Consider the following 26,414-nt stretch of genomic DNA (forward strand, 5'->3'; position numbering starts at 1 on the left):
AGGTTCACCTGAAGTTTTTTCTTAACTTTTTTTGAAACACATATGACCTACGTGGATGGCCAGTCAGATAGTCTTAACACACACAATATTTAATATGTATGTCATTTTGGAGCAGCTATGATTAATGTGTCTTTTTCCCCTTGTCGGAATTTCTACTAGACCAGTAGATACATCTGTGAGCGGTCTTGGACGTGTACCAGTTTCAGATAAATGGAGCAGTCAATTTAAATTCTGCACATATAGTTGCCAAACACTATGCATTTGATTTGAACATCAAAGTAAATGCCAAATTTGGATGAAGCTGTATCTTGGTATACGCGAATTACGATAATGAGTCAAGCTACTGAATCTAACTGCTCAAAAAAGAACACTCATCATCTGGAACCGAATTAATTTCTTCTAGAATCTAAACTGCTGAAAAGAACTGAAGTACACGGTCTTATGCTGCCCAATCATTGCCCATCTCTGAACTTGCGTTGTCCAGGAGGTGTGTGGACACACGTATGAGTATTCTAAAGCGTAGCACTGGTGGGAGGTGGACCCATTATTTAGATTATACCATGGAAACCGTAAGTTTCGAGATTCTATATTAACTCTACTTCCAGATGAGTTACCTTCATATTTCAAACACAAGCTTTGTGTCCCAGGATAAGTGGTGCATGTATATATTTCAGGTAGAGCAAGCTAAAATCAATATCAAAGTGTTTAGTGTGTTAACGTCATCTTTAGCTATGTTCTTGGGATAATTTTTAAGCTGGCATGAAAGTGACAACGTAAGTCACCCCAAAGTTATCCTTTCATTTATGGTAAAGTTATTAAGTGTTTTAGGGAGGAGTCTTCCTTGTAGCAGACTTTATTCAAAGCATACCTATTTATTTTGCACCTCTTCCATTAGAGTTGTTTTTGTAGCAAGCTAAATGTCAATTATATAATTTTAACCAACCTTCACCTCTGCTAATCTTAAATAAGAGTTCCTCTTTCATTTTATTTGGAATTTAAAAGTATGCTGCATAGAACTCTGCAACATAAGTTAACAGAATTTGGTTACTTTGGAGGGTGTTTGGACAGATCTAGAGTGAGAGAAGAATGTGTAATAGATAAAAGAGAAATGTTAACACACTGTGAAGATGCTTAATTGAGAAATAAATTATGGAGGCCTGCTTTCTTGTGGCTGTTATTGAAGGTAATGATTTTTAGAATAGTATCTCATGTAAAGAAACACAAAGCAAACCCTTTAATTTTTCTGCTTCAAAATCTATATGTTCAGTGGTACAGTAGCGATTTTAAGTGTTAGGTGGATGAGGAGAATGAGATAATGAGACAATATGGCTATCCACAGTTAGTATCCTTTAACAATTACTTTTCAGGGTACAAATCAACTCTTTAATGAGCGTTTAAAGAAAGCCAGATTGTTCTGTAAACTTTTGGTTTCCTTCAGTTTTCTTTGTAACTATTTTCCAGAGGTGGGTTCTTGGACTAGATAGATTGCTGATCTGATCCACTGTGGCCAGTCCTGTAGTCCTTGAACACAGATAATTCTTTCAAGAAATGATTAGCCAGATAAATAGAACTCTCTCATTTTACATTTTATACATGTGGAAAGTTTTCTAATTATCTTTTTTTTTTTTTTTTTTTAATTAGAATTTAACAGCTGTTTTCAGTGCTACTGTTTTGTTCATCTGCTAATAAGACCTCTTGCAATACATCCTTGTTCAGGATAGTGAATAAGAAAAATTATACTTCATGTAGATAAAATTCCCAAGAGTAGATTTTAAATATATCCAACTCATCCTGGAAACTGTTTGAAATATAACTTATATTGTCTATACTAATCTGTCCAAACCATGTTATTAATTTAAATCAAGATCATAACAAGTTATGATGCTTATCTTTTCATAACATCTCCTTAACTGCTTTTTTTTTTTTTATTCTTTATTTCCTGCATTCTGTTTTCCTGGAATGAAACACATCAAACCCAGCAACAGCCTGGGGTGCAAATTTGGTATAACTGTGCAATGTTTTCCTAATTTAATTCCTCATTTTACAAACACTTTTATGGATCTTGCCTGTCTCAGCTATGTGGAGAGTATAACAAGGTCTTCAGTAGTACTTATTACTGAGCATAGTTACTGTTCTCTCTCAACAGAGCCAGCTTCTGTGCTCTGAACTACCAACTAGCCCTGGAAAATCCTTTTCATGTTCCTACTCCCTGCAAATAGGAAATGCCTCCCTAATATCATACTGGCTAGAGACGTAAGGCATGTAATGTTCAGGCCTGCATCAATATCTTTGTTCCATGGATGGCTGTAAATGGAAGATTGACAGTATTGTAGAGAGGAGATCCCCAGCTTGCCAGCAAGACACACACAACTTACTGTCTGCCCTTGAAGGCCTCTGGGATATTAAGCCTTACATACAATTTTACCATTTATCAATAAGCTATTATGGGATAACCTTAGAAGGTTTCTAAAACATTTTCCCCTGAGTCTCGTTCAACTTCCTCACTTTACAGACAAAGGCGTATGAAAAATGGTATCAATAAAAATCTTAAATTTTCTAAAAAACAGTTTTCCTCTGAAACGTGTCATGTACAGAATATACGATGGGTTGGCATGTTAAAATGGTTCTGTGGATCCTTTTCTAAGGCAATTTGCATTGCTAGCTTGCGAACTGACCACTTGAGTAATGAATGTGTCCATCCCAAGGCAGCTTTTCCAGAAAACCATCATGTGTTCTTTTTTCTTGCCTATCTCCTACCCTTATTATTACAGCAGTTAACTTTATAGAAGGTGTTCGGAGTACTATACACTGTACGAAACAGAGTAAGAAACACGTCCTGTCCTGAGAAATTTACATTTTAAACAGAGATAACAAACAAAAGACTTGAGAGGAATGACCAGAGAGAGGTGAAATGTCATAACAGTGATCACTTACTTGCTCAGTGCCATTAACAAAACTGTAGCTAAGGTTTTTGCCCTGTAATCTCATGTATCAATTTTGAAAAGAAACGCAACCCATGGAAAAGAAAAAAATAATTATGGGCTATGCTAAATCTAGATATCTAAGTCCCTTCACTGTAACGTTTTTAGTAATTTTTTTTGCTTTTTTTGTTGTTGTTCTCAGTCTTAAATATCATGCAGTATTAAAGCAGTTCATGATCAGTTAAGATTTTAAATATTTAAGAAAGCAGTGTTTAAGATTAACTGTTCTCCATTTACTGACCGTTACTTGGAACCAAAAAAATCTTGTATTTTTGTAAGCATAGTAAGCTACACTGTTTTTCTTTAAACTTTGGGGTATGAATTATATTCCTATAATGACAGCTGCAGGGTGGAATGTTTTAACACACTGGAGTGAGATATATCTTGGACACATTCTTGGTATCTTAAGTTCAACATGCTCCATATGGTGCCACTGAGCCAGTGATTCTGAAGAAAACAGTCAAAGACTGCTGAAACAGCGTAAAATACAAATTAGTCTTTGCTATATAAGTAAAAAAATTCGCTGTCAATCTTTTCAGCTTTCTGCACAAGTACTTCCAGCAACTTTTATTAGCAGTTCCCGTATTTTAAAACAACTGTTGAATTCTAGCAGAAAAGAGTAAAAGATTTTGGGTTAAAAATGCGTACTCGTTAATAACTGTATTGTGCTTAAGTCTTATGCAGGAGAGCAAGGGGAAAGGAGGTTGGACATGCTTGTATTGTTGCATTAGCCTTTAACTTGGCAGCAGGGATTGTGCATTGCAAGATTTGTGAAAAGAAGGTTGCTCTTTGTTAGCTTGGTCCTCTGTCAGCACAGAAGAGCCATGAAAGAGCTGTGTCTCAGGGAGGTGTCTGTCTTCTCACTTCTGCTATTGAGAACAGTAGTGGTAGCATACCCTGTAGTACTGCTATCTAATAAACACAGTCATGACTTCAATATTTTCGTGTTTGTGGTACTGGATTAGCTCAGAGTTATGTTTTCAGGATTTTGGAAGTTTTCATGGATGTTTTCATTCATAGTATCATGACAAGTAGACCTTAATATATGAGTAACTTGCTTATCTATCTTTAATTTTCATGTGATTGGGTCTTTTTCAATATAAACTTAACCCTGAGTGTCCTGAGTTATATTTATGCTCATGGATTTCAGAATTCTTACAGCATACTTGCAGTTCTTCACAATGAAGTTATTGGTTCATACCCTGATTTTAACTCTATATTGACTTGATTTAAATTTTAGTCCTGGATTATTATTGTCATTACTTTTTAAAATGTCATACATGGTCTCCAAGCAAGAAACCCAACTGGGGATTACACAGCCATGCAAAAGTTCTGTCTCTTTCAAGCAGTATCAGACTTTAATCGTTTTACATTGATGTTGACTCTTAAGAACAGATTTACAAATATAACAGAGCATAATAAAAACAGCCACAGTGCACCAAGCTGTTAACCTCTACTTGTGTACATTTTCCATCAGCAGAGCAGCATAATGAAATGAGAGCATTACTGATGAATCAGACCCTTAAGGTGGTGATTTGCAGAGTTGTATTAATGTGAAGTTGCACATTACAGCCTGAGTTCCTCTAGGAATTTTCTGCCAGAGGAAGAGGGAGACATTTCTCCCTCTTCTCCCCCTTTTCAGACTTGTAGCTTGTCTCAGTTCCCTCAGCACAGTGGGGCTAAGGCAGCAGCTACATGGGTGATATTTTAAAGAAAAGGGACAAGGAGGTGTGGCCACATGATTTTTAAACAGGGAAGTAATTTGAGACAGCCAATCTAAAAGTAAGAAACGAAAACACAGTCCTTGAATTTCTTCCCTACTGCTAAATTGTGACGATCTATAAAATCATTAGACAAAGACTGACAGGTAACTAGCATTTTAATAATCCCATATTAGAGGTACCTGTACTGCTGTAGTCCCTCTAGATATAATTGGATAAAACAATTATCAACAGTTTTTTTCAATGTCCATCTTTAAGTGTAGCCTGAATGTCAAATTTCAAATTATGATTACTTATGACATGTTTGCTAAATCCTTTGGGATACAGACAATGTTTGTATCTGTGGTAAAGGGCATAGTTGCCAGTGGATTAATAAATAAAGTTCTTGTATGCTCTCAGTACTTTCAAAGCATGCATGGTCTTGATACGATATTTCCCACAGTAAACAGAGGTTAGAACTCCAATTTTAAGCAAGAGGCAGAACTTAATGCCATCAGAGACATGACCAGAACGTCAGTGAAACATTAAGGTGGATGCTTTTCTTTCCATACATAAAATAAAATTACCATATTTTTTGTTGTGGTTTCTTGCAGAAACTGTGTTCTCTAGTTTAAAAAGATATATGTTGGTGTTCGTCCAGTCTCTGGACACCCTCTGGTACATATTCTATGAAGAACTGATTCAGCTGTACATCTCTCATCAGTGGTAACTGTGTAGGCTTTCCAGTCTCCACAGCCATGCTAATCTATTTGATAAAATTATATAATGCAGCTGTCACAAAACACTATCCCCTTTCTTTCAGAAACATAAGACTTCGAAGCCATGCATGTAATCTAAGCCAAGGAAATGTTCCCAAGGGATCCACTTGACCTATCAGTTCCTTCCTTCATTTTGTGCCTTGGCTAGACAGTTCCCTTTGGTGTTCTGCTCAGCAGGACTACAGTTACTGTCTAAATGAGAAGACAACTGTGATTTCCTTCTCTGAGTGTCAGTTCATCATCACTATGTGTGAGAAGCTTGTGTTAAGCTGGGTGTTAAGCTTACACTTAACTGTTCCAAAACTTGTTTGTGTATGAAAGTCCTAACAATTGTGTTATATTGCTCAGCTGGGACAAAAGGAAGACCTTCTTAAGCCAAATATTCTTCATGATGAGGAGCAGAGCATGAAAGGAAACCAAAATCTCTTTCTGCAGATTACTACTGTTTGCTGAAGGAGGGCAAGTCCAGCCTGTTCTCTTCTGATTTCACATCTCAGCCATTGGTGAATTATTTGAGGAGAGGAAGAGACAAAGAATAAGAGGACAACTTGAGAAAATCAGACTGACAATAGTTCTCTGTTTCCCAGAGAGGGAGTAATTCCCTTAACGATACAGGCTTTCCACAGTGGCTCAAGCTTGCCTCAGGGTGTGGTGGTTTCTTTTTTTTAGAAAATAATAGTTTGGGTTGGAAGGTACCACAAAAGATCATCTAGTCCAAGACCACTGCAGTGAGCAGGGACATCTTCAACTAGATCAGGTTGCTCAGAGCCCCGTCCAGCCTGGCCAGAGATGGGGCATCTACCACCTGTCTGAGCAACCTGTGCTAGTGTTTCAGCACCCTCATTGTAAAAAATTTCTTCTTTATGTCTAGTCTAAATCTACCCTCTTTTAGTTTCAAACCATTACCCCTCGTCCTGTTGAACAGGCCCTGCTAAAAAGTCCAGCCCCATCTTTCTTATAAGTCCCCTTTTTAAGTACTGAAAGTCTGCAAAAAGGTCTCCACAGAACCTTCTCTTCTCCAGGCTCAATAACCCAAACTCTCTGAGCCTTTCTTCATAGAAGTGTTCCATCTCTCTGTTCATTTTTGTGGCTCTACTGTGGACCCTCTCCAACAGGTCCATGTCTTTCCTGTACTGAGGATTCCAGAGCTGGTCACAGGACTCCAGGTGGGGTCTCACCAGAGCAGAGGGGCAGAATCACCCCCCCTTGACCTGCTGGTCACGCTCCTTTTGATGCAGCCCAGAATAGGGTTGGCTTTCTGGGCTGCCAAGGCACATTGCCAGCTCATGTCCAGCTTTTCATCTACCAGAACCCCCAAGTCCTTCTCCACAGGCCTACTCTCAATCCCTGGAGTAAGAAGGCTTCATCAATTGGGTGGCCTATAGTAGGCACCCACCACAAGGTTTCCTTTGTTGGCTCGATCTTCGATTCTTACCCATAAGCTTTCAGCTGGCTCATGGCTATTCTTCAGGGACAGCTCTTCACACTCCATCCATCTCTTGACGTAGAGAGCAACTCCTCCACCTTTCCTTCCTCACCGGTCCCTTCTGAACATCCTGTAGCCATTGATAGCCATGCTCTAGTCATGGGGTTCGGCCCAGCAAGTTTCAATGATGGCAACCTTCTTTATGCTGGCCAGAAGCCTGCTCATATTTTGGTACTTAGAGGCCAATAAATTCCTTTTCCAAAAAGTTCCTTTCTGGATAAATCAATCTGTTCCTGCCTTTATACTCTATTATGTAAGAGGAGCCTTGTCATCTTATTGAAATAATAGGACATTGCGAGATACCAAGTATTTATGGCTAGATTTAATGATTTTTAAAGGAACCAAATTATTGCAGCTCCAGGGCAGCAGTAACTTATGTAGTGACAACTTACACATGTTTTATGTACCTATTTACTTCAGTGTTCACTGCAAAAGTATAGTTACCATAGCAATGACCATGTCACGAGATTTCTTTGCTAGTTCTGAAATACAAAATATCCATATGCCACCTGAACTGTGATTATTTCCTGCACAGTAGTGAAAGTACAAGTTGAGAGTGTCACACACCTCTCTAAACAAAGAGTAACACGTTGATTTACAGAACATTTTATGGTGAAAAGCAATCAGTGCAAGTGAATCTTGTGTCTCTAGCATCTCTAGTATTGTAAATCCTTTGCCGCTAAGCTGAAAGAAAAGCTTCACTGGCACCTATCAGCAGAGACTCCACTAGTACATACTTAACCTTTAGTCTTCTGTGAAATGTTGGTGCTTACATGCAATATTCCAGAAAAATAATGTGTGGCATTCAGGAGGACATTTTCTCTGATTTTAAGTGTGAACTCATAAACAAAGCCATCTTTTGGCTATTTACATCTTGTTAATGTTATATAAAATAGTATCACAGAATGTGGTGGGGTTTTTTCCCTTCTTTTTTTTTTTTCCCCTTTTTTTCCCTTCTTTCTTCTACTTTAGAAATGGCAAATTTGTAAGGAATCTAGGTGATAAGCTTTTATACCCTGGGGTGCTGCTCACTAACACTAATAGAATTGACAAGCCAAGTACTGGATTTCCCAAATCAGCATTAACCACTGGAGAGTGTTGGGCTACCCCAATGTGACTGGAGATAGTGGGTAAATAAAAGGTGGAAACTCTTGCCACAGATGTAGACTTCTCTTTTTCTAGCTGAATTATGTTTTCTTACGTATAGACAGTATGAGATACTCAGAATACAATCAGATATTTGAAGAAAAGCAGGTCACGGGGCTGTATATTTAATCTACCATTTCACTCATTCTCCTTTAATAAAAACTTGTTTACACAGGAAAATTATTTTAAACTGAGATATCACATTATTTTAAGCATGTATTTAACTCAAATTTGTATTGTATCCATTTGTGGACAATCTTATGCCGGAACAGGAGTGGTTTGTTCCTGTTTAACTTACTTTGAAAGTGTGTTTAAAGAGGAGCAGCTCACATGAATTACTGAACAAGCATATCAACACATAGAGCCAACTATTAGCAATTCCATGTGAGCATGTGAACGTAAAAGTGATCCACATTCATGTAATGGTTGGTCTTCTCTTCCTCGCATCGTGCAGCGTCAGAATTCTTCCCACAAAGAAGGAATCTCATCTTGCTGGATAGGGAAGTGGGCATGGTGCTGTTAGGTATTAAGTTTGTCCGTGTGATTACAGGGAAGAGATAGGAAATTACTTTAGCTGGGAAGTTTGATCCAACCTCTTTAAGTCCTGGAACTGGAGGTGGAGACTGAGTGGTTCAGACTGCAGCTTTATGTAGCAAGGCCACCATTCAGAGTCTCTGAATCTGATGAGAGGCCCTCAAAGGAAAGTGAAGTCTTAAACTAGAACGAAGGAAACTTTTTTTCACAGCTTGCATGTTGACTGCAGATTGCGTAAAAGGATCAGAAAAACCTCTTCCATTGTGTTGTTATAAGTAATCATTAATAAGTAATTCTATCTAATCATTTTTTTATTTGGATTCTCTCTTTTCTCCTATGTTTCTATATTAGAAATAAAACCTCAGTATTTTTATGTATATCTAGGCAGCAAGTGGGATTTTTGAATAATCCTTTAGGAGCATAGGTGTATTCTTTAACCAAAGGCATTTGAACACACCCTGGACATGTAACCTGCAAAACTAGACAATTCAATTTGCTGATGTGAGTGCTGTGCTTCAGGAGTACCTTAAGCTGTGTGACTCTGGGTGAATTACCAGCTCAGGTGTCTCTGAGATCTCTGTGATGCCCCACTGCCTGATAAGACACCCAAAGACGTATATTGTCTCTGACCTTTGCACAAACATACAGGTACTAGTCCCTATATAATTTACCATATAGCCTTGAGCAGTGGGTAAGCTCCAACATGTCAATGGAGTGTGACCACCCAGCTTCACACTGGTGGGCAGGTATGGTGGGAAACTTTGTCCAGAAAGCCTTCCCTCCCTGCAGCTGATCAGCTCTGCAATAGGTTAGGTCGCTCTGTCTACATCTCTCCACTTTTACCACATACTGCTTTCATAGTCAAGACTGTTTGTTCCAGCTGTGATGTTAAGAAGTATTATGTAACTCCATTTACACTCACAGGAAGAGTCTGGCCAGAGTGTTTTTTGTCCTTACGGGCAAATACACTCAATGGGGAAGCACATGCATCTTGTATATGGTTGAAGGTATAATGTACACTCACATTTGTTGGCACTGCAACAGACTTGGGACTAAATCTGCCTCATTTTCTGGATGAAGGCTGTCTTTCTCCTACTAAAATCTCACATCCTGTTCTTGTTCTATAGCTACTGGACTATTGTATTCCTTTCCTGTCCTCTTGCTGGTGCAGCCACCTGGTCTGGGGTGGATTCCAGGTGTGTGATGCTCATACACGTGCTGCTCTGCTGCCAGGAGAGGGAGGCCTAATTTTTTGTCACATGAAAAGAAACTTGCTAGTATACTCTATAACTAAATTCTGGAGACTTATTTAATGAAATGGGAACACTACAGGGGAATCTGGCAAGGAAGATGTGTTTATGTAACCGAATGGAGTGTTGCAACTGCCATCGCTTAGTTCCCTTGGCTGCAGTGAGCGAGTTGTGAGAGAAAAACAGTCCAAACAGATATTCAGTCACTGAGGGCAGCTCTGATTACATACAAATAACTAATAAAAATGAAAAGCAATATAATTAGAAAATACAAATACAATTCATTTTCTTATATGATCCATGTATACCAAGCTCATTGATAGGGACTGAAACACCCAAGCTTTTGCACTTTTGATTGAAGTACACATTCTTTGTGTGTCTTCAGCACATTCTGATATCCCAGGGAGATTCATGACACAAGAGTAATTGCACATAATGTAAACAAGATCTGCATTAGTTGGTTCTTTCACTCAGAATCCCTTTCCAAGTCCAGATGTGTGATGTGTAAATGTTAGGAGAACAGAGTCCTTATGAAGTAGCTTTATCAAATGCAGCTAGTCTTCCAGCAAAATGGAGAAAATATAAATTAGAGCTCAAGACCTTGGTCAAATCTGGTACATAAAATTTTATGGTTATATTTAATGTTCCATATGTGCTTTGGATAAGTGCCATGTTTATAAAGAACTGCTTCAATATTATTTTTAAAAAGTGACACTTTTAGCACAGTATCCTCTGCAAACTGTTCACTGCTTGCCACGTAGGCCAGCCAGACTCCAAATAAACTGTTTGTTTGCAGGGTCTAAACCTAAGATCAAAATGCCTTTTAGGGCATGGTGATTTCCAAAACATGGCATGGTTGATGTCATATGTGACTTTTCAAAGCGCTATTCAGAAGAGCTGATTAAGTTGCCTGAAAGAGGAGAGTGTATGATATAAAAATTGCGACAAGAGACGAAGAATTAGGAAGATGTATGCATGTCTGCTAATGCTGAATATCTGTTCTATCTCGTTTATAAGATAATTAGATTCTGCTATGTAATATGAGCACTACATTCCTCCTAGCTCTTTTAGGAAAAACACTTTTCAGAGGTCCTAGCCTATTTTTATTTCATTTCCCTAAATCCCTAAGTAGCTGCCTTTTAAAAAAGCTTCCAATGCAGCATCTGGTGTGCTGTTATTGCCACTACTTTTGCTGTGAAATCATAGCACTACTGTTTTAGGATTTTCCCATTCATTTGTTGCCTGGTATTTGGCTGAAAAATTTATTACTAATATAAGAGAAAGAAGTAAATTTTCAAGAACCCAAATCAGAATGCAATCTGAACAAAAGAACGGCAACTGCTTTGACCCTACAGCTCTTTGCAAATTTTGCATAAAATGGAACAGACACGGCATCTTGGAAGAAATCACAGGAATTCTTTGTGTTGGAAAGTGTGAGGCAAACTAAATAGATGGAAATAACTTTTGTTACATTTAAACACAAATATAATGCTACAGGCAGAGAGAAAAGATAAAAAACATTATTTACACTTCTAAGCAGTCAGGAGGTGTGAGAAATCTGGAGTGAAGGGTTCAAACAAGTACTTAGCTAAAAATAACCTGTCCAAAACTGAATTACTACTACTATTACAATGACTACTAATTTCAGCTTCAGAAAAATTTGCAGTCTTACATTTGTCATGTAATAAAGTAATAAATGTATCAGGTGCAATTTCAGGTTCATTTGCAATATGCTACCATAAACTAAGCATATAGTAATGGTTAACAAATATCTAAACATATAACGTTAATCTGTTATCTCAGCAATTTAAAAAATGTTGTGAGACAAATTCTAAAATAAATGTAGCATTTTAAAGACATGGAAGTGCAAGTTTAAGTGGTAACTGTTCTGAAGTATAGCTGAGGATTAAAAAATGTCCTTTGAGTCTGAGAGTATGTGGAGAACGTGCATATGCTGGAGTCAGAGATGGTTTTTGTGTGCTAATGTACCCAATTTATAAAACATTATTGCTTGAAAACGATGAAACATTTTTGTGATCCTTTAGGATATACAGCTGGTGCCACTAGGAGAGTGTCCTTGCTTAGCAGGGATTTGGAGAACTGGTCTTGTAAAAAGAGCACGGTTGAAGTTTCCTTTTCTTGAAATGTAGATTAAATCTTCCTTTTCTCATCAGTGTGGACTGAGTCCAAATTTTACTTTTCAACTTAGCTCTAAAATTTATCTGTGTGAATTTATTAACTGAAGAACAATAGTACATGGCAAATTGTTAAACAACCTCTGTCATTACACTCTAAGAAAAATATATTTGCACTTAAATATTTTATAGCTAGTGAATGTATGAAATTATATTTTTAAGAGATAATAGACAATAATTCATTGCAACTATATTAACAAGGTAGAATTACTTCATAGTAACAAAAAGATCCTTTAGCACTATGTAACATGAATGGTGATGTAACCAGTGTATCTAAGACTATAGCTGCAGGTCTTCGTAACCTTCAAGGGCTCAGAAAACTTGAAAGTGCTGATAAGTGGTGGGATTTCAGTGGCTGTGATTCCGTTGGCAATCAGGTTTTGATTGTTTTCTGTTTTTTTTCTCTAGTTAGAGGTCTAGTAAATAAAAATGCTTGTGAAAACCATCGCTTTAGCCAGCAATTGTTTGGAGAGCAGCTGCATGCAGGAGAAGATTGAAATACATAAGGTTTTGGAGAGGGAGATCACTATTGTTTTGTCATGAGCTATATATGCATTTGTCCAAGTCGTGTGTGTATATATGTGTACCTAAAGGTTATTTAAGAGGAAAGGCAATGCCTGACAGACAAAACCACTATGGATACGGTTTCTTATCAGTATTATTGCTACATATCCAGTGCATCTTAAAGCAAATTATCACATTGAAAGAAAGGGGTTTACCTGCAGTTAACTGTGTAATAATGCATTGCTAAACTATGCACTTTTAACAAATAAGTTGTTTTCATTATTACACTGTTATGTATTAGGTGAAAGATTACTGATCTTTGGTGAAGTAATGTAGTTTTCCGTAATTCATCTAATTTTGACTTTTTTTCTATAGGTATTCATACATCATTTAATATTATTACTCTTTATATTTTTTTTCTAATAAGAGTTTGGTGTTCTAAAAGTAGAAAGGAGTGCTGCAAGAGCTTATCTTTTGCTTTTTGACATAGGAATTCTGAACCCCACTTATTGAAAAAAAATCACTTTCATGTTTGAAAGCGTAGTAATAAAACCAACCAGTAGGATAGTCATGATCTTTTTACCTAAGCCAATTTTTAAAGGAAAAAGCAATTATAATGCAATGAGAGTAATTTGAATGCATGAAGCAATTGTTAATAGACAATTTGAATGTCTGCTGCCGAGCATATTATAACCCGTGTGGAATAGTTAGGTGAAGTTCAGTGGTCAAGACATTAATGAACATCCATGTTTTCTTCATCTTTGGTGTGCTGTACTGTTGTTAGCAGTCCTTTGACCATCAGAAGCTGGATGGAGGGGTTTTCCTAGTTTGAGAGATACTGCTTATTTGTCAGAGCATCTTGTCCGGCTTAAATTGTAGCTGCCGACTATACTCACCTGCCGCCTGGCTGTGGTTAGTTGTTTGCTTTCTTTAGTTGTTTCTTTTCCATCCTAACAGTCACTTGATTTTTCTGCATGTATCTATAAGTCTTTGACAAAGTCTTTCTCTGCCTTCCTAGCCCCAGCATCGATTTTATCTTAATCCAAAGTATAGTATGATATTCTGAAGACCTTGACAGCCTAAATGGGCCAACAGTAATGTCGTGAAGTTCAACAAATGGAAATGGCAGGTCTTGTACCTGGGGAGAAATGTTGATCCCAGAAAAGGCTGGATACCAGCTGGGTGGAAATCAGCTTTGCAAAAAGGACCTCAGGATCCTGGTGTGCAAAAAATGGAATTGAGCCACCATGAGAACTAGGTTTTTCCTTCCCTAAAGTAGCTGCAGTAGCTCAAACCGAAGAATACAAGAAAAAAAGCGTATGTTGAATATTCATATCTTGGACACAGATAAATGCATCGTAGAATTAGCATTAAATAAGACAACAAGCTTCAACAAGAATCTTTAAGTCAATTGGGTTCAAACTGAATTGTAAGCACTCAGTTAATAAGTTATTGCTGGAGTTGTAGTGAGCAACTTTATTTTCTTGCCAGAGTTAACAAGCAGAGCACGCCCAGCACATGAAGCATTACGCAATGATTGTTCATTACAGGGTTCCCAAAACCATTGCCTTAGTTATAATTCTAAATGGCTGTGCATGACATCATACCAAAAAAAGTACATAAACCAACTCAATTTCACTGCTAAAAATGTGTTAACCTTTTAGCTGGACTAGAGACAAGTCCTGCTGGATTCCAGCACTTTCAGCACAGTATCTGATTATTCTCTTCATGTGCAATTGCTAGATGAGAATATCTTGTCAGTGATTTCAGACTAGTCTGAGTGGTTGCAATCATAGAAGGCCCTGTTGAAAATGATGCAATCTTTCATTTCTGTTTGTCGTCCTTCAGCCAGAAAGTTAACACTAAGAACATCCAATGAGCAGTGTTAAAGACTTCAAAAGACCCTGCACATCGTTTATTTCTTATATGTGTATTAAACTCTTCTAGCTGTTAAATTAATTTTAAGATATTTGTTTTCATTTCTATTATGTTCTACTGACTTAGGGATGATTAAATGGTCTTTTTTTTCTTCTCCCTCTGATCTTGATGCATCTTTTCTTAAGACAGAGACAGACACATTTGTGCAGAGAAGTGGTTTAAGGAAGTGTAGTTCACTGTTATGATGCTTATAATATGTGAAGAGACATACAGAGTCATAGGTAGTTCAGTTCTTTAGGTAAGGATGTAAGTTACAGATAAAAGTAATAGTGCTTTATCCGTCATAAAATTTCAAAATGGCTCAGAGGCATATCAGTGCTGCAGCTGTTGCAGACCTTGTAATGGCATTAAGCTCTGACTCAGGGTGATATTTTTCTGTAGAACATTCTAGCAGGAACTATAGTTCTGGTAATAACCTGAATAGGAGAATAAATACCTTGAATATTAATGATTCGTATGTAACAGAAGCTCCAGGGTGAACACAAACAGGACAGGAAATATGTTTCTTTCTCAATTCTTTTCACACTAGGCTTTTTCAGACAAAACCTTCTGGTACTCTGCCAGAACCCCCTCTGAACATTACAACTTTAACCTCATATGGTATTTATACTTGTTCTGATTATTCACTTGAACTGGTTATTCTTATTTTATATTTTCACCTACTGGGTGAAGGTAGTGTAGATATATTTACCAGTGCCTTTAGTACTAGTGGAGCAAGCTGAAATAATATTTTAGGATATTATATGAACTCCTGCTATCCTTTATGAAGAAAAGCAGTTTTGGGGTCTGGCACTGCTCATGGGAAAAAAACACCTCAATGTTATTTTTGATAATCTGCCCATTCAACTGATGCCAGCCGTGCCTTCTTCAGTAATAACCAGCATAGGGTAGATACTCACTCAGATACTACTGATTCTCAGTGTTGATTCTCAAGCTGTGTGCGGGGTCTGTCCATTCTGTGACCAGATTTTATTGATCTTCTCTGAAATGTGAACAGGTATACACCACTGACCAAATCAAAGATTAATCTTCTGTGCTTGTCAAATGAAAATAATTTAGAAGCATTACATCCATGTAACACATCCCCAGATATAGCTCAGGCTTTATCAGCTGTAGCGTAATTTCACCAGATAGTTGTTTCAAAAAATATGCTGAGTGGTGGTTTTTACTCACGTTTCTCAAACTCTGACATGACCCATATTAAAGCAACTGTCTCTGGGGAAAATTTTAAGAAAAATATCATATCCGCCTCCTGAATGCCTTTACAAGTGACCATTTTTTAATAAAGGCATGTGAGCTTGTGTTACTTTTACAGAGTAAAATAGATATGCCTGTCTAAGTCAGACTACAGTGACAAAAAGGCTGGATAGGACAATCTACAGTGTTTTGAGTAACACTTGATAACTATTTAGCACTGAATTGAAGAGGAACATACGATCTTATCACTAACCACCATAAATGTACTGTTGGCACTGAAGGTTAGTGGTCTAGCTGGAACTATATCCTATAGACTTTCCATCCATTCATTTTAAATAACAGAATGATAATGGCCACTTGTTGAAATCATATTTTCAGACTTCAGCAGTATCTACCTCTGATTCCTTAGGTATGTCATGGTTACTGTTACCACAGCTTTGACATCGCGCCTATGTGCATAGCATGAAATCAATCATAATACTTGCATGCTGTTAAGTCAGCTTGTTAGGAAGTGTAGGTCTGTTCTTAAATATGTGTACATGTATATATTTGGATGTATTATTTTCTCACTTAAAATTGGAATGGGCAATAAAATCGAGTATAACTTAGTTTGACTTTGCGTAGCATACACAGGAAAAAGCACTATAAAGATAGATCATATTACCGCATGATTTGGGCTGCATAAAATGCCTGGATTTGATATAAAACCAGCCCACGGACTGTGTTGTGAAGTTAGTAGATGTATGTATGGCATTTTTATTATAATTCAAAGGCAGCAACTGAAAATCCATTGTCCTATCTGTGCCTTCAGCAACATTTCCAGAGTCATATTTAGTGTAAACTGGCCTGGAGCTGGAAGAGTGGAAACCATGGCACAGCACAGCTCACGAGCCCCACTTCTTAAAAACTGGCTGAGCTCCTGCTCTGTCACAAGTGTTTTGTGAAGGAAATAACAAAAGGAGAGCACGCGGTACTCTGGACAGTAGTATTCTTCCTGACTTCTCTCCCAGAGTGGGGTGGGGGGAAAAAAAAGGAGATTTTAATAAAATAAGATGTCTTTTATTGCCCTGTATTCCTTATTGCTGGGCAAAACAGATACTGCTGAAATCAGAGGTTTTCAGTGCTTATGGAGTATATAAAACTAAGGGTATACTTCTGAAAGCACAGAATTTAGTAAGAAAACTCTGTTAGGGACAGAGAAAGATGACAGAAGTGACAGGCAGATAGGAAGGACGACTGTGACTACCTAGGGAAAGCTGAACTACAACTGTTAGTAATTATACTATAATAAAGCAGAAGACTTTTGTATCTCTATAGTGGAGTAAGACAAATAATACATGAATTTTTGTTTGTTCAGTTGGTTGTTGGTTGTTTTTGTTTTGATTCAGAAAGTTTGACAAGTATACTGTCCTTCAGGAAATCATAAATAAAAGCATCTGTTTCAGAAATACAAATCCTTAGCACCTATCTGAAAGAAAGAAGATTATCGTATAATGAAACTTTAATTATTTGAGTCAGTCTTCTACAGAATGCAGTTATGGATATTGGTGTGCATCACTTGCATATGTGTCTTCCCTGTATCCACATTTGCTTATTTTACTTTGTTGTCACCCTTTTCATTTAGATAACAGTTTTAATTTTAGAGAAAATTTCTGCAACTAACACTTGGTTGCCGCAAAGAAGGCAAGCTATAGAAAAGCAGGAGAGGATACGTACAAAGTTATACCAGAAATAGAGATGAACTCATGAGTGGGATGGATAGTACTAAATTATTATAGTGAAGAAAAAGGGAATTATCGGGTTGAGGTAATCATAGCCCTTAATGTGTTCAAGGAAACAATGTAAATGGAAGAAAAGAAACAATTCATACTTCTTAGAAGGCAGCCGTACAATGGCAGTAGCTTAAAGCTGAGGAAGGAAATGTTTAAGATTGTTTTTTAGAAGATTTTAGTAGTTAAAAATGTCTCATAAGGTATTATGGTAGAAGTACTGTTCAAGTTGTAATCAGACATGTTTGGTACCAGTAGGAATGGTTCTATCAAATGTAGACACTAAGTGGATGGTCCTCATAGTAATTTATTGGTTCTTATTGAGTCCACTCAAGTTTGCTATTTTATTTCTTTTTTGTCGTTAGGCACTCTGCCCTGCACTGTCCTGCAGGATCTTCCTCTGCAGTTACACACGCTGGATGTGTGCGTGCGGGCTCAAGATTACATTGATTCGTGGGCTGGGCTGAACCCACCGAGTCACAGATCTGTTACGTAGAAGAAGAGGATGACACTCCTGAAAATGTGAATAGGGCTCGTTTGGGGCTTATTTTGAGTAAATCAGGAAGTTTACATTTATTGCAATAGGAGCCTCCCTCAAAACCTGCTGGTAATCTCCCAATTTAAAAAAGTTAATCAAATCCAATTTCCCACCCCCACCACCCCCCTCAGCCCAAGGGATCATAGAGAATTAGAGAGAGCTGCACAGGGTAGTACTGTAATATGTGAGTTTAGGTGATTCTGTGAGATGTTTCCTCTACCGAGAAGGATGGCAGGGGAGGGATTATCTTCAGTGTCCCCCGCATTTGCTTTCCTGTGTAATTATGGGAAATGCATTCAGTGTGCAAGGGTATCATTGCTGTCCTGCTGTTTTATCATTTCTTTATGAGATAATGTTGATTTCAGCAATGAAATGCAAATTTAGTTTACAGTGCTCCTTTTCTCTGTATAAAGGTTAAAATGCATATTGTAGATAATACTGTTGGTGGTGCTTTTGAAACGGTCTTTGTCAGCTAATTTCAGCAATACATAGTTTTAAATGCTGTTCAGTGCAACTGCGTGAGTTTTATGTTGGCCTACATGAATTAATTATAACCCAACATGCATGTTGTTACCATTTTGCTATAATTTGATCAAGTCACCATAAAATCTTGGTACCAACAAAAAAAAAAATTGGATGTGTCAAGAATATTGAAAATATAGTGTGCTTTCTATGTTTTATGGCAAATCGAATGTACGATTATTGAAGTTGAGCCATCTCAACTCTATAATCATGAAATTCTTCTAACACAGGGGGCTAACAAATACGCCTAGGAATGCAGATGCTAATTAATTCTGTGTTTGGAGGGTATGTTTCTATTTACTTATAAACAAATAGTTTGTATTGCTGGTGATAAAAGGGCTTAGAATTTTAACAAGTCTTGTTACAATTAGCCCCAGTGTAGCTTGTAGACAGCTCTATTTTCTAAATGCTGGAACTCCAACAGCAATTAAATACATGCGAGAATGGAAATAATTTTCAGCTAGCAAGTTCTAACATAACAGCAAGGCCAGTACTAGCGGAAGTTGTCTTTTTTTTATTGTTATCTCTTTAATTTATCTCACTTTCCTGTGTAAACTGCTCGCTATTGTCCAAAGAGAGGGTGTGTGTTAACTTTGGTGACATTGTGTTACTCCCATTAAGTAATGCTGTACACAGTTTTTTTCAGCAAGACTGTACTTAGAATTTATTTCCCAAACTGCATGAGCCAAATAATATTTCATAACTAATAACAATCCTATTTCTACTTTAGGTGGTACAGCAATAAATTTGTTGTCATGGTTAGTAAAAGCATTATCTAGAAAAAGGAGTGTGAGTTTTTAATATGTTTAGTATGAAAGAGTAAAAAGGTTGGGGGGGGGTATGAAATGAGGTGTTCTGTTGGAACAATAATGGAAAATAGCTCTGAAAATGCGGAGTTGGAGTAATGAATGAATAATGCCTAAAGTTGATCAAAACTGGAAGAACTGATGTGAAATGAAGCCTCCTAAGAAAATTCTATTCTGTAGCTGTTTTGCTTTGCTGTTGTCGCATGTCACGCATGAATGAAAACGCTGCATTCTCCAGGGAGCGGTAAAGCTTCTGTGTAGGTTCTTTATTTCCTTAATCCCTCCTTCTTCGTGATATCCAATGTCAGATATAAAATGGAAAGCCTGTAAATATAGTGATTATCATACTGATTATCACCTGCATCAGGGAATGCCCTGGCTGGCCGCTGTAACCCTAGCAGTCTCCACATGTTACAGCCACTTAGATTTTAACCTGACTACTTTATTAGAGACATGAAGCTCAGTATGAGGTGCCCTAGGGCTGCACAGATGGGGTCTGCTTGTTTCCTGTTCTGACTGTTATTGTGAATAGATACTAAAAGCTTCTCATCGCTTTTATCTGGTTAATTTACTTTGAACTGTCCCTGGCATTCAGGGCCTGCCACACGTTTCTCACCATTTGCAAACACCAAACTGTAGTCTCCAAATGTGTGTTTTGAGCTTTACCTTTTTTTAATGAAAGGGCCTTAATTCTTACTGGGGTGTAATTCTGAGAGAGGCTGATTCTTAGGGGGCTATAGGCACAATCCTTACTGAAAGAAGCTACACAGGAGTTACTCTGAGCTTTCATTGATAGGAGAGAAGAAAATTAAAATTGCTGTTGTTCTTTGGCACCCTCAGATTAGAGGTCAACTGCAGGAAAATCTGTGATTGTGTGCTAGCCACGATTATTCGTGTAGGCAGGCAGCAGACCAGGCTAAAAGATGATGCTTTAACAGGAAAATCTGAAGACAAGATACTTTTTAACAAATGTGCAATCATTTATCCTTTCTTGTGGAAGAGCCATGCCTTTCAAACTACATGTGCTATATGCATGGGTGCCCCAGTACAGAAAATTAAGATGAGTTCTCTCGAAGGCTCTCACATGAGGAAATACTGCTTAACTGGAGTAGTTTTTATTTCACAGATGGAAGAAAGTACTGGTGTCCAGTTTCCTGGCCAAACAATAGTTTAACACAGATGTTAATGTCCTGCTGCATTGGGACATTAAAGATATCCCCTTAGGACAGATCAGTGTAACTTCCGATTTCAATTGCAGGACCAAAACCTGAGGTTAAAGAAGTAATTTGGCTACAATATGCATTTTTTAGGTAATTTTTTTTATTCTCTACTCCCTTGTTTCTCTTATTTTAGGGTTTTTCTGTGTCTCAATCCCGTTTGAGGCTTTCTTGATTGTGTTGCAGTTCATTGTAAGTACATCACTTCAGAGTGGAAGCTTGCAGGCTCCCTTTTTCATATGGGCATAAGCTTTGTTAATCACATGCTGGTTTAGGAAAACACTGCATGATATCTTTGAACCCTACACTCCTTCTTGACAGCCAGGCTAGCAAATGTCATTGACTGTGTGATGTACAAGAAGGAATTCAATTGTAAGTAAATTGTCAAAGTGGCTAACCTTGCCCGCACCCAATTGTCAGGACCATGATTCAGTTTTTCTGTCAACATCAGCTAAGGCTAACCCGGTCAGCCTTATGTTTCTACAGTGAAGCAGCCTGAGGAGTTGTGCTTTTCGGCTTATCACATTTTATTAACCTCACCTTACTGTTGTTATAATCAGTTGTACCCACTTCAAATTCTTATATTGCCCCCAAAGTGGCAGATCATAAAGGTCCACAAGTATTTATTTTCTGCAGCACTAAAAGCTGTTGTAGGGACACGGGCCTTAAATGTGTACAGCAGTTATTTTTGTTTAGTTGGATCAACTTACCATTTTGGCTCAAGTCTTATTCCTCCATTAATATCACTTGAAAGTGATGCAAGTTAAAATGTAAAGACTTTGAGGGTTTTCTGCAATATTTGCAATGTTAAGGTAGAAAATGCGTCAGGGAAAAACATCGCTATTGTCTTCTGTCTCCTTGCTTTTATTGCAAAACAGATTTTAATTTATCCGTTTAATATAAATAAGAAATTAGGACGCTCTGATACCCTGAAGTTTCTTCTGTTCTGTCAGGAAAAGAGCATAGTTAAGTTGCCTAAAGCAGTGATTAAGACATCAGAGTATTTTAAAACGCTCATCTGATTCCACCACAAGGGTTTGAACACATTTTGTGATCCTATTTTTTTAATGCACCGTGGAGGACAAATGATTTTTAAAATGGCTCAATAAACTGTATCCCGTGAGTTGCAATATATAAATAGAGATATGATACAATTTCAATTAAAAAATATGTCTGAAGGATGTTTGTCTGGTTTTGAAGTAGTGGTTTCCTACTCAAAGTCTTATCTCCAGAAGTAACTTTCCTCGCCTGGAAAAAACATATTGTACCTTCTTTATTTGAACTTGTGAAATGTGTTGACATTGTGCTGTTGCTGGGCTCGAGGGAAGGAGGGGGAAGCTTTTGGTGCGACTATCAGAATTGAACAACTGTACATGGGTATATTGCGATAATCGTGTAAAAGGAAAACTGGCTGAATGAGTTTCAAAATGTGTTATTTCTTCATTATCTGGCACTTTGTAATTAACTGTTCTTTTTTTATTATTTCAGGAAGCTGCCACTTTTGCTAGAGAGCAAGGCTTTGAGGTGAGTTAACTCACAATTGCACACTAAACAGATCCTAAAGGTTTTTTTTCTTGCTGATAATGAAGTTCTTTTGGACAATGATTGATGTGCTATTATACTCTCCAAGCCTCGCAGCGGTTGCCATGGAAACTTGGCAGTCGTCATGGTTTCTTTGTTCTGCCAGCTCAGTGTTATGACGCACTCTGCTAGGTCTGCACCCAACATCGCCTACAGATGTTATTTATTGAATTTTGAAAAGCCTCTTGGGAAGCCGAGAGGTTGGGCACGGTTTCAAGCTGCCTCTGCAGATATGGGACCTGTCAGTTTGTTCAGTTAAAAAGCTACCTCATTAGCTGCATTACACTCCATAAGGATTCACTGCTAAAGCAGTGGTGAAGCAAGACTAAATAGTGAAATATAACACCGCTTAAATAACTTAAACCCTGCCATATGCGGATTATCATTATGCAAATGAATTTTAGAAAGGTTGTGTATAAAATTGTTAGGTACTGGCTAATGTAAACCATGCTTCTGCAAACAGCTTCTTTTAGGAGGGGTAGCGTGGAATTTGTGTTTCAAAACATATTCGAGTTGGTGTTTTCCATCTGTGCTCTAAAAATGTATGATCCTCTACTTTCTTGAAGTAAACGCTGCTATTTTACAGTGATTTTCAGATCTTTGGATTTCATCTTCTGGAAGGATTTATTTGAATAGTATCTCTCATTGGCTAAATTCAGATAACTTAATCTGGAGAGCTATCAGCTATTGGTCTCTAATGCTGAATTCAAATAGGCAGGTTTTAAATACTATAATTAATGTGACAACGGTTGTGCTAATTTTGCAGATAGTAAGTGATCTTACTGAAATCTAAATTGCAGAACTGAACACACATAAATCCTTTTATATGTTTTTTTTCACTGGAATAAAACCCACCTTAATTGATTTGTTTGCAGTGTAAAATAATAGATAGGAGTTTGAGTGCTCAACACCCATTTTGCATAAGTAATAGAAACCGCGCAATTCAAACTGCATTGCTTTGAGAACATGCCGGTTTTGTGTGTAGATGGTTGCATATAAAACAAGAGGGAAAGACTGACAGCTTTTGTTCTACAATTTAGATTTCCTTAGAACCGTACACCAGCAGGTACATCAATGCCATCATTGTTTTAGATATTAAAACTGTGGGCTGTCCCATTTCATTTAACGTTTCCCAAATTCATGTGACTGCTTTGTAGAAATCAAGACTTTTTATCACTGTCAATTTTCATTTGTATAATCTGTATTGTTAGCATAAAAATACACTTTGAATTTATTCTATCAAATGAATTTCACACATGCCTCCAAATATGAAGCATAACAAATTATTGGTACCCTCTGGTAGCTAGACAAAAAAAAAGAAAGGAAGTAGTATATTAAGTCTACCCATTCTATATTTTTATTGCCCCCTTGAGCTAAAGACTGAATGTGCCTGGTTTAAATTCAGTTCTAGTGACAAACTGCTTTTGCTGGTGTCTGCTAACTACCATCGTATTAACCTTTCCATTAGTGCTTGCTTAGAGATTCTAGCACAGTTCTTCAAACATCCTAAATCTGCCACATTTGATTACAGCATATCAGTAAAGTGCACAATGATTATGATCTTATCTCTTATTACCCCCTTGCTTGGCAACAACTCACATGTCAAGTTTACTGACACAGATGTGTAAAACTTGATAAGTCCACAGATATTTTTTCCCATTGTGCTGTGGAGACAAAAAAAAAGAATAGCACTACTAATAAAACATCTCGGGAAAACGTTAAAGAGCTTCAATTAGCTTTTGAGTTAAAAACAAGAAAAATTTCCAGCAACTCTCAAAAGCTTGTAAAACTGATTCTGCATTTTATATTGAGAATAGAGAACTGATGAAACACAGAAAAATAAAGAACTGGAGTGACCACAGAAAATATCAAGAGGATATTTATCACAGAAGTAATGAAAAGTTGCTGGTAGCTGCACTGAATTGCAGCCTGGAATTTTGTTTTTTGACAGAAATCATCAGAAATCTGTAGGCATCAAGAATCAGTTGTGACTAGCTTTTATTTTAAATCATCTCCTTTTCTATCTTCCAGTAATTTCAGCAGCTTGTGTGGACTAAATGCAGCTTTTATATGGATTGAGTTAAGTATACCTGAAACAATTAAAAAACAAAGGTACAATCAAGTCAACTTCAGGAAAAAATACACTTTTTCTGAAGAAATAAAATCTTGTTATAGGCAGGAGAAAATGCTTCCATTACACAAATCTGTTTATTCTTTGTAAGAGAAACTATGTTCGAAGGAATTTTTATTGTTATGCTTCACCCTACCAAAAGTTAGTTTTCCATTGTACTTTGCAGAAATCCAAGGTATTTTTGTAAAATCAATCATGATAGTTGAAGACTATGATTTCCTTCATTTCATGTCCTGACCAACACTTATCTGTAATAAACAAAAGCAGAACATTGCTTCTGATGCACACTCTTCCTGGAATGCATCAGGTGTTTGTTTTTTTTAGAAATTCATGTTCTATGACATTTTAAAACTATTAAATAAACAATAAATTCACAGTCTGTGGAGACAGTGCTTTATCCTAATTGTATGTTGCAATTATCTCATTAATACATACATTGTAATAGTCACAATTTTTATCCCAGGGAAGCTCCTAGGCTTGGTTCCCCTACAAGTGATAGAATGGTTGTCAGTGTATTTTAACTGGATGTTCATAATATGTTTAAAATAACAAAATGGCCAGGGCAAAAGTTTATGAGGTTTTGTTTTTACAAAATGGTAACTTGCTGTTTATTCTGTGTAGGAATTAGGAAAATATTATCCTACTTTAACAAAAAACTTAGGGTTCAATTCTGTTTGTCAGCCCAAGACGTAAAACGAAGTGAATGGAACAGTATGCATCTAAGGAGTTAGTAGCAGCTGCCATGCAAAATAATTTTTCCTTTTAGAGACAGAGGTCTCCTCCTAAGCATGTATTGGTTGGGGAACTAAATTAAAGAGTTTTGGTATCCTGGACCCAATTTAGGTCTTCAAGTATATGAGGTGCACTGCATAGGTCCACTGTTTTCAGTGGATCTATGCTGGCTTAGGTCAGGGCTATGGTAGTTCCAGCAATTGTTTATCTGTTCAGAGGCAAAGGTCAGAAGACCTAGTTTGACTAGCAGTTTTAACTCTGTGTGGATTTTCACATATCTCTGTCTGATCCTGGGATATCTTATATACTTTCTTTATATGCATATATTCCACTTACCTGCTGGAATGAATGCTATACGCAAGGTTTTTCAGGTGCAGCATCAAGAGGCAAATCATGTATTTGTGAGACTAATATGTCAGCTTTTTAGAATCAGATTCAAGTGTATAATTGTGTTAGAATATATGTGAGAATCCTGTGAATTTGGGATGCACCATAGAGGCTTTAGAACCACAAACCAGTACATTCTCACCATTCAGTCATATCTGTAGATATAGGATGAATAAGAAAGTCTTGATAAGTGTGCAAGTATGAGTCAGTGCAAAACAAATATTATTCATTTCAGCTATTTGAAAATGTTATGTATATTCTGAACAGAAATAGGAGATGACAGCATTTCATGATGTTTGCCTGACAATGGAATGAGGGGGATGGTACCTCTGCAGTCTCAAGCTGTAAATAATCACATATAAAATGTCACACCTGTACCTTCGAAATACAGCATAATGGTAAAGTGGAGATATATTGTAGAAAAGATAAAGCTTCCTCAACACTGAGGGTGCAACTCTTCTACTATATAACCTCTATTTTATTCTCTTACTTTGAAAAATTTAAGTATAGAAAGTGATTTTGGCTAAAAATGGCCAAATTAATTCTCACAGTTACTTTTAAAGTCTGCACAGCCACTCTGTTTTGAAATTTCTGGTGTTAAAAACATTGTCTTTTTTCTCCTACATATCTTCCTTTTACTGGTACATGCTTGTTATATATTCAGTTCTTCCTGAAAACATATGTACTTTTTACTTTCTTTCACTGGCTACTTTATTTCATCCTGTACTATCATTCTTCACTAAACTTTTTCCTCAGGGTCCTCTTTCCCTCGTATCAGTTCATCATCATTCTTCCTTACACTGAAGAAATCACCTCTTGATTGTGCCATTTTCTCCTATTATAACTTCCTCATTTTCCTTTTAGAAGTTAAAATGCATGTAAATATATCACACAAATAATCTTCAAGCTCTTTGATTTCCGTGCCTGCTTTACTGTAAATGTGCTTAATAAAGTCACTAGTAGCCACTTCCTACTTAGGAAAAGCTAAACACCTTTCTCCTGTTTCCTTTGATCTCCATGA

General features: G+C 37.2%; 1 protein-coding gene across 6 annotated transcripts in view; it reads left to right on the forward strand.

Annotated features, from left to right (window-relative positions):
- Positions 1-26,414, forward strand: part of ADK (adenosine kinase) — a 288,751-nt gene that overhangs the window by 217,908 nt on the left and 44,429 nt on the right. For all 6 annotated transcript variants that reach the window (XM_065067582.1, XM_065067581.1, XM_065067580.1 and 3 more), the window contains one exon: positions 22,051-22,086. In XM_065067582.1, the coding sequence (XP_064923654.1) occupies positions 22,051-22,086 (36 nt within the window). The remainder of the gene's footprint in view (positions 1-22,050; positions 22,087-26,414) is intronic.

This window comes from Columba livia, chromosome 6 (genome assembly GCF_036013475.1).
Source record: "Columba livia isolate bColLiv1 breed racing homer chromosome 6, bColLiv1.pat.W.v2, whole genome shotgun sequence".
NCBI lineage: Eukaryota > Metazoa > Chordata > Aves > Columbiformes > Columbidae > Columba > Columba livia.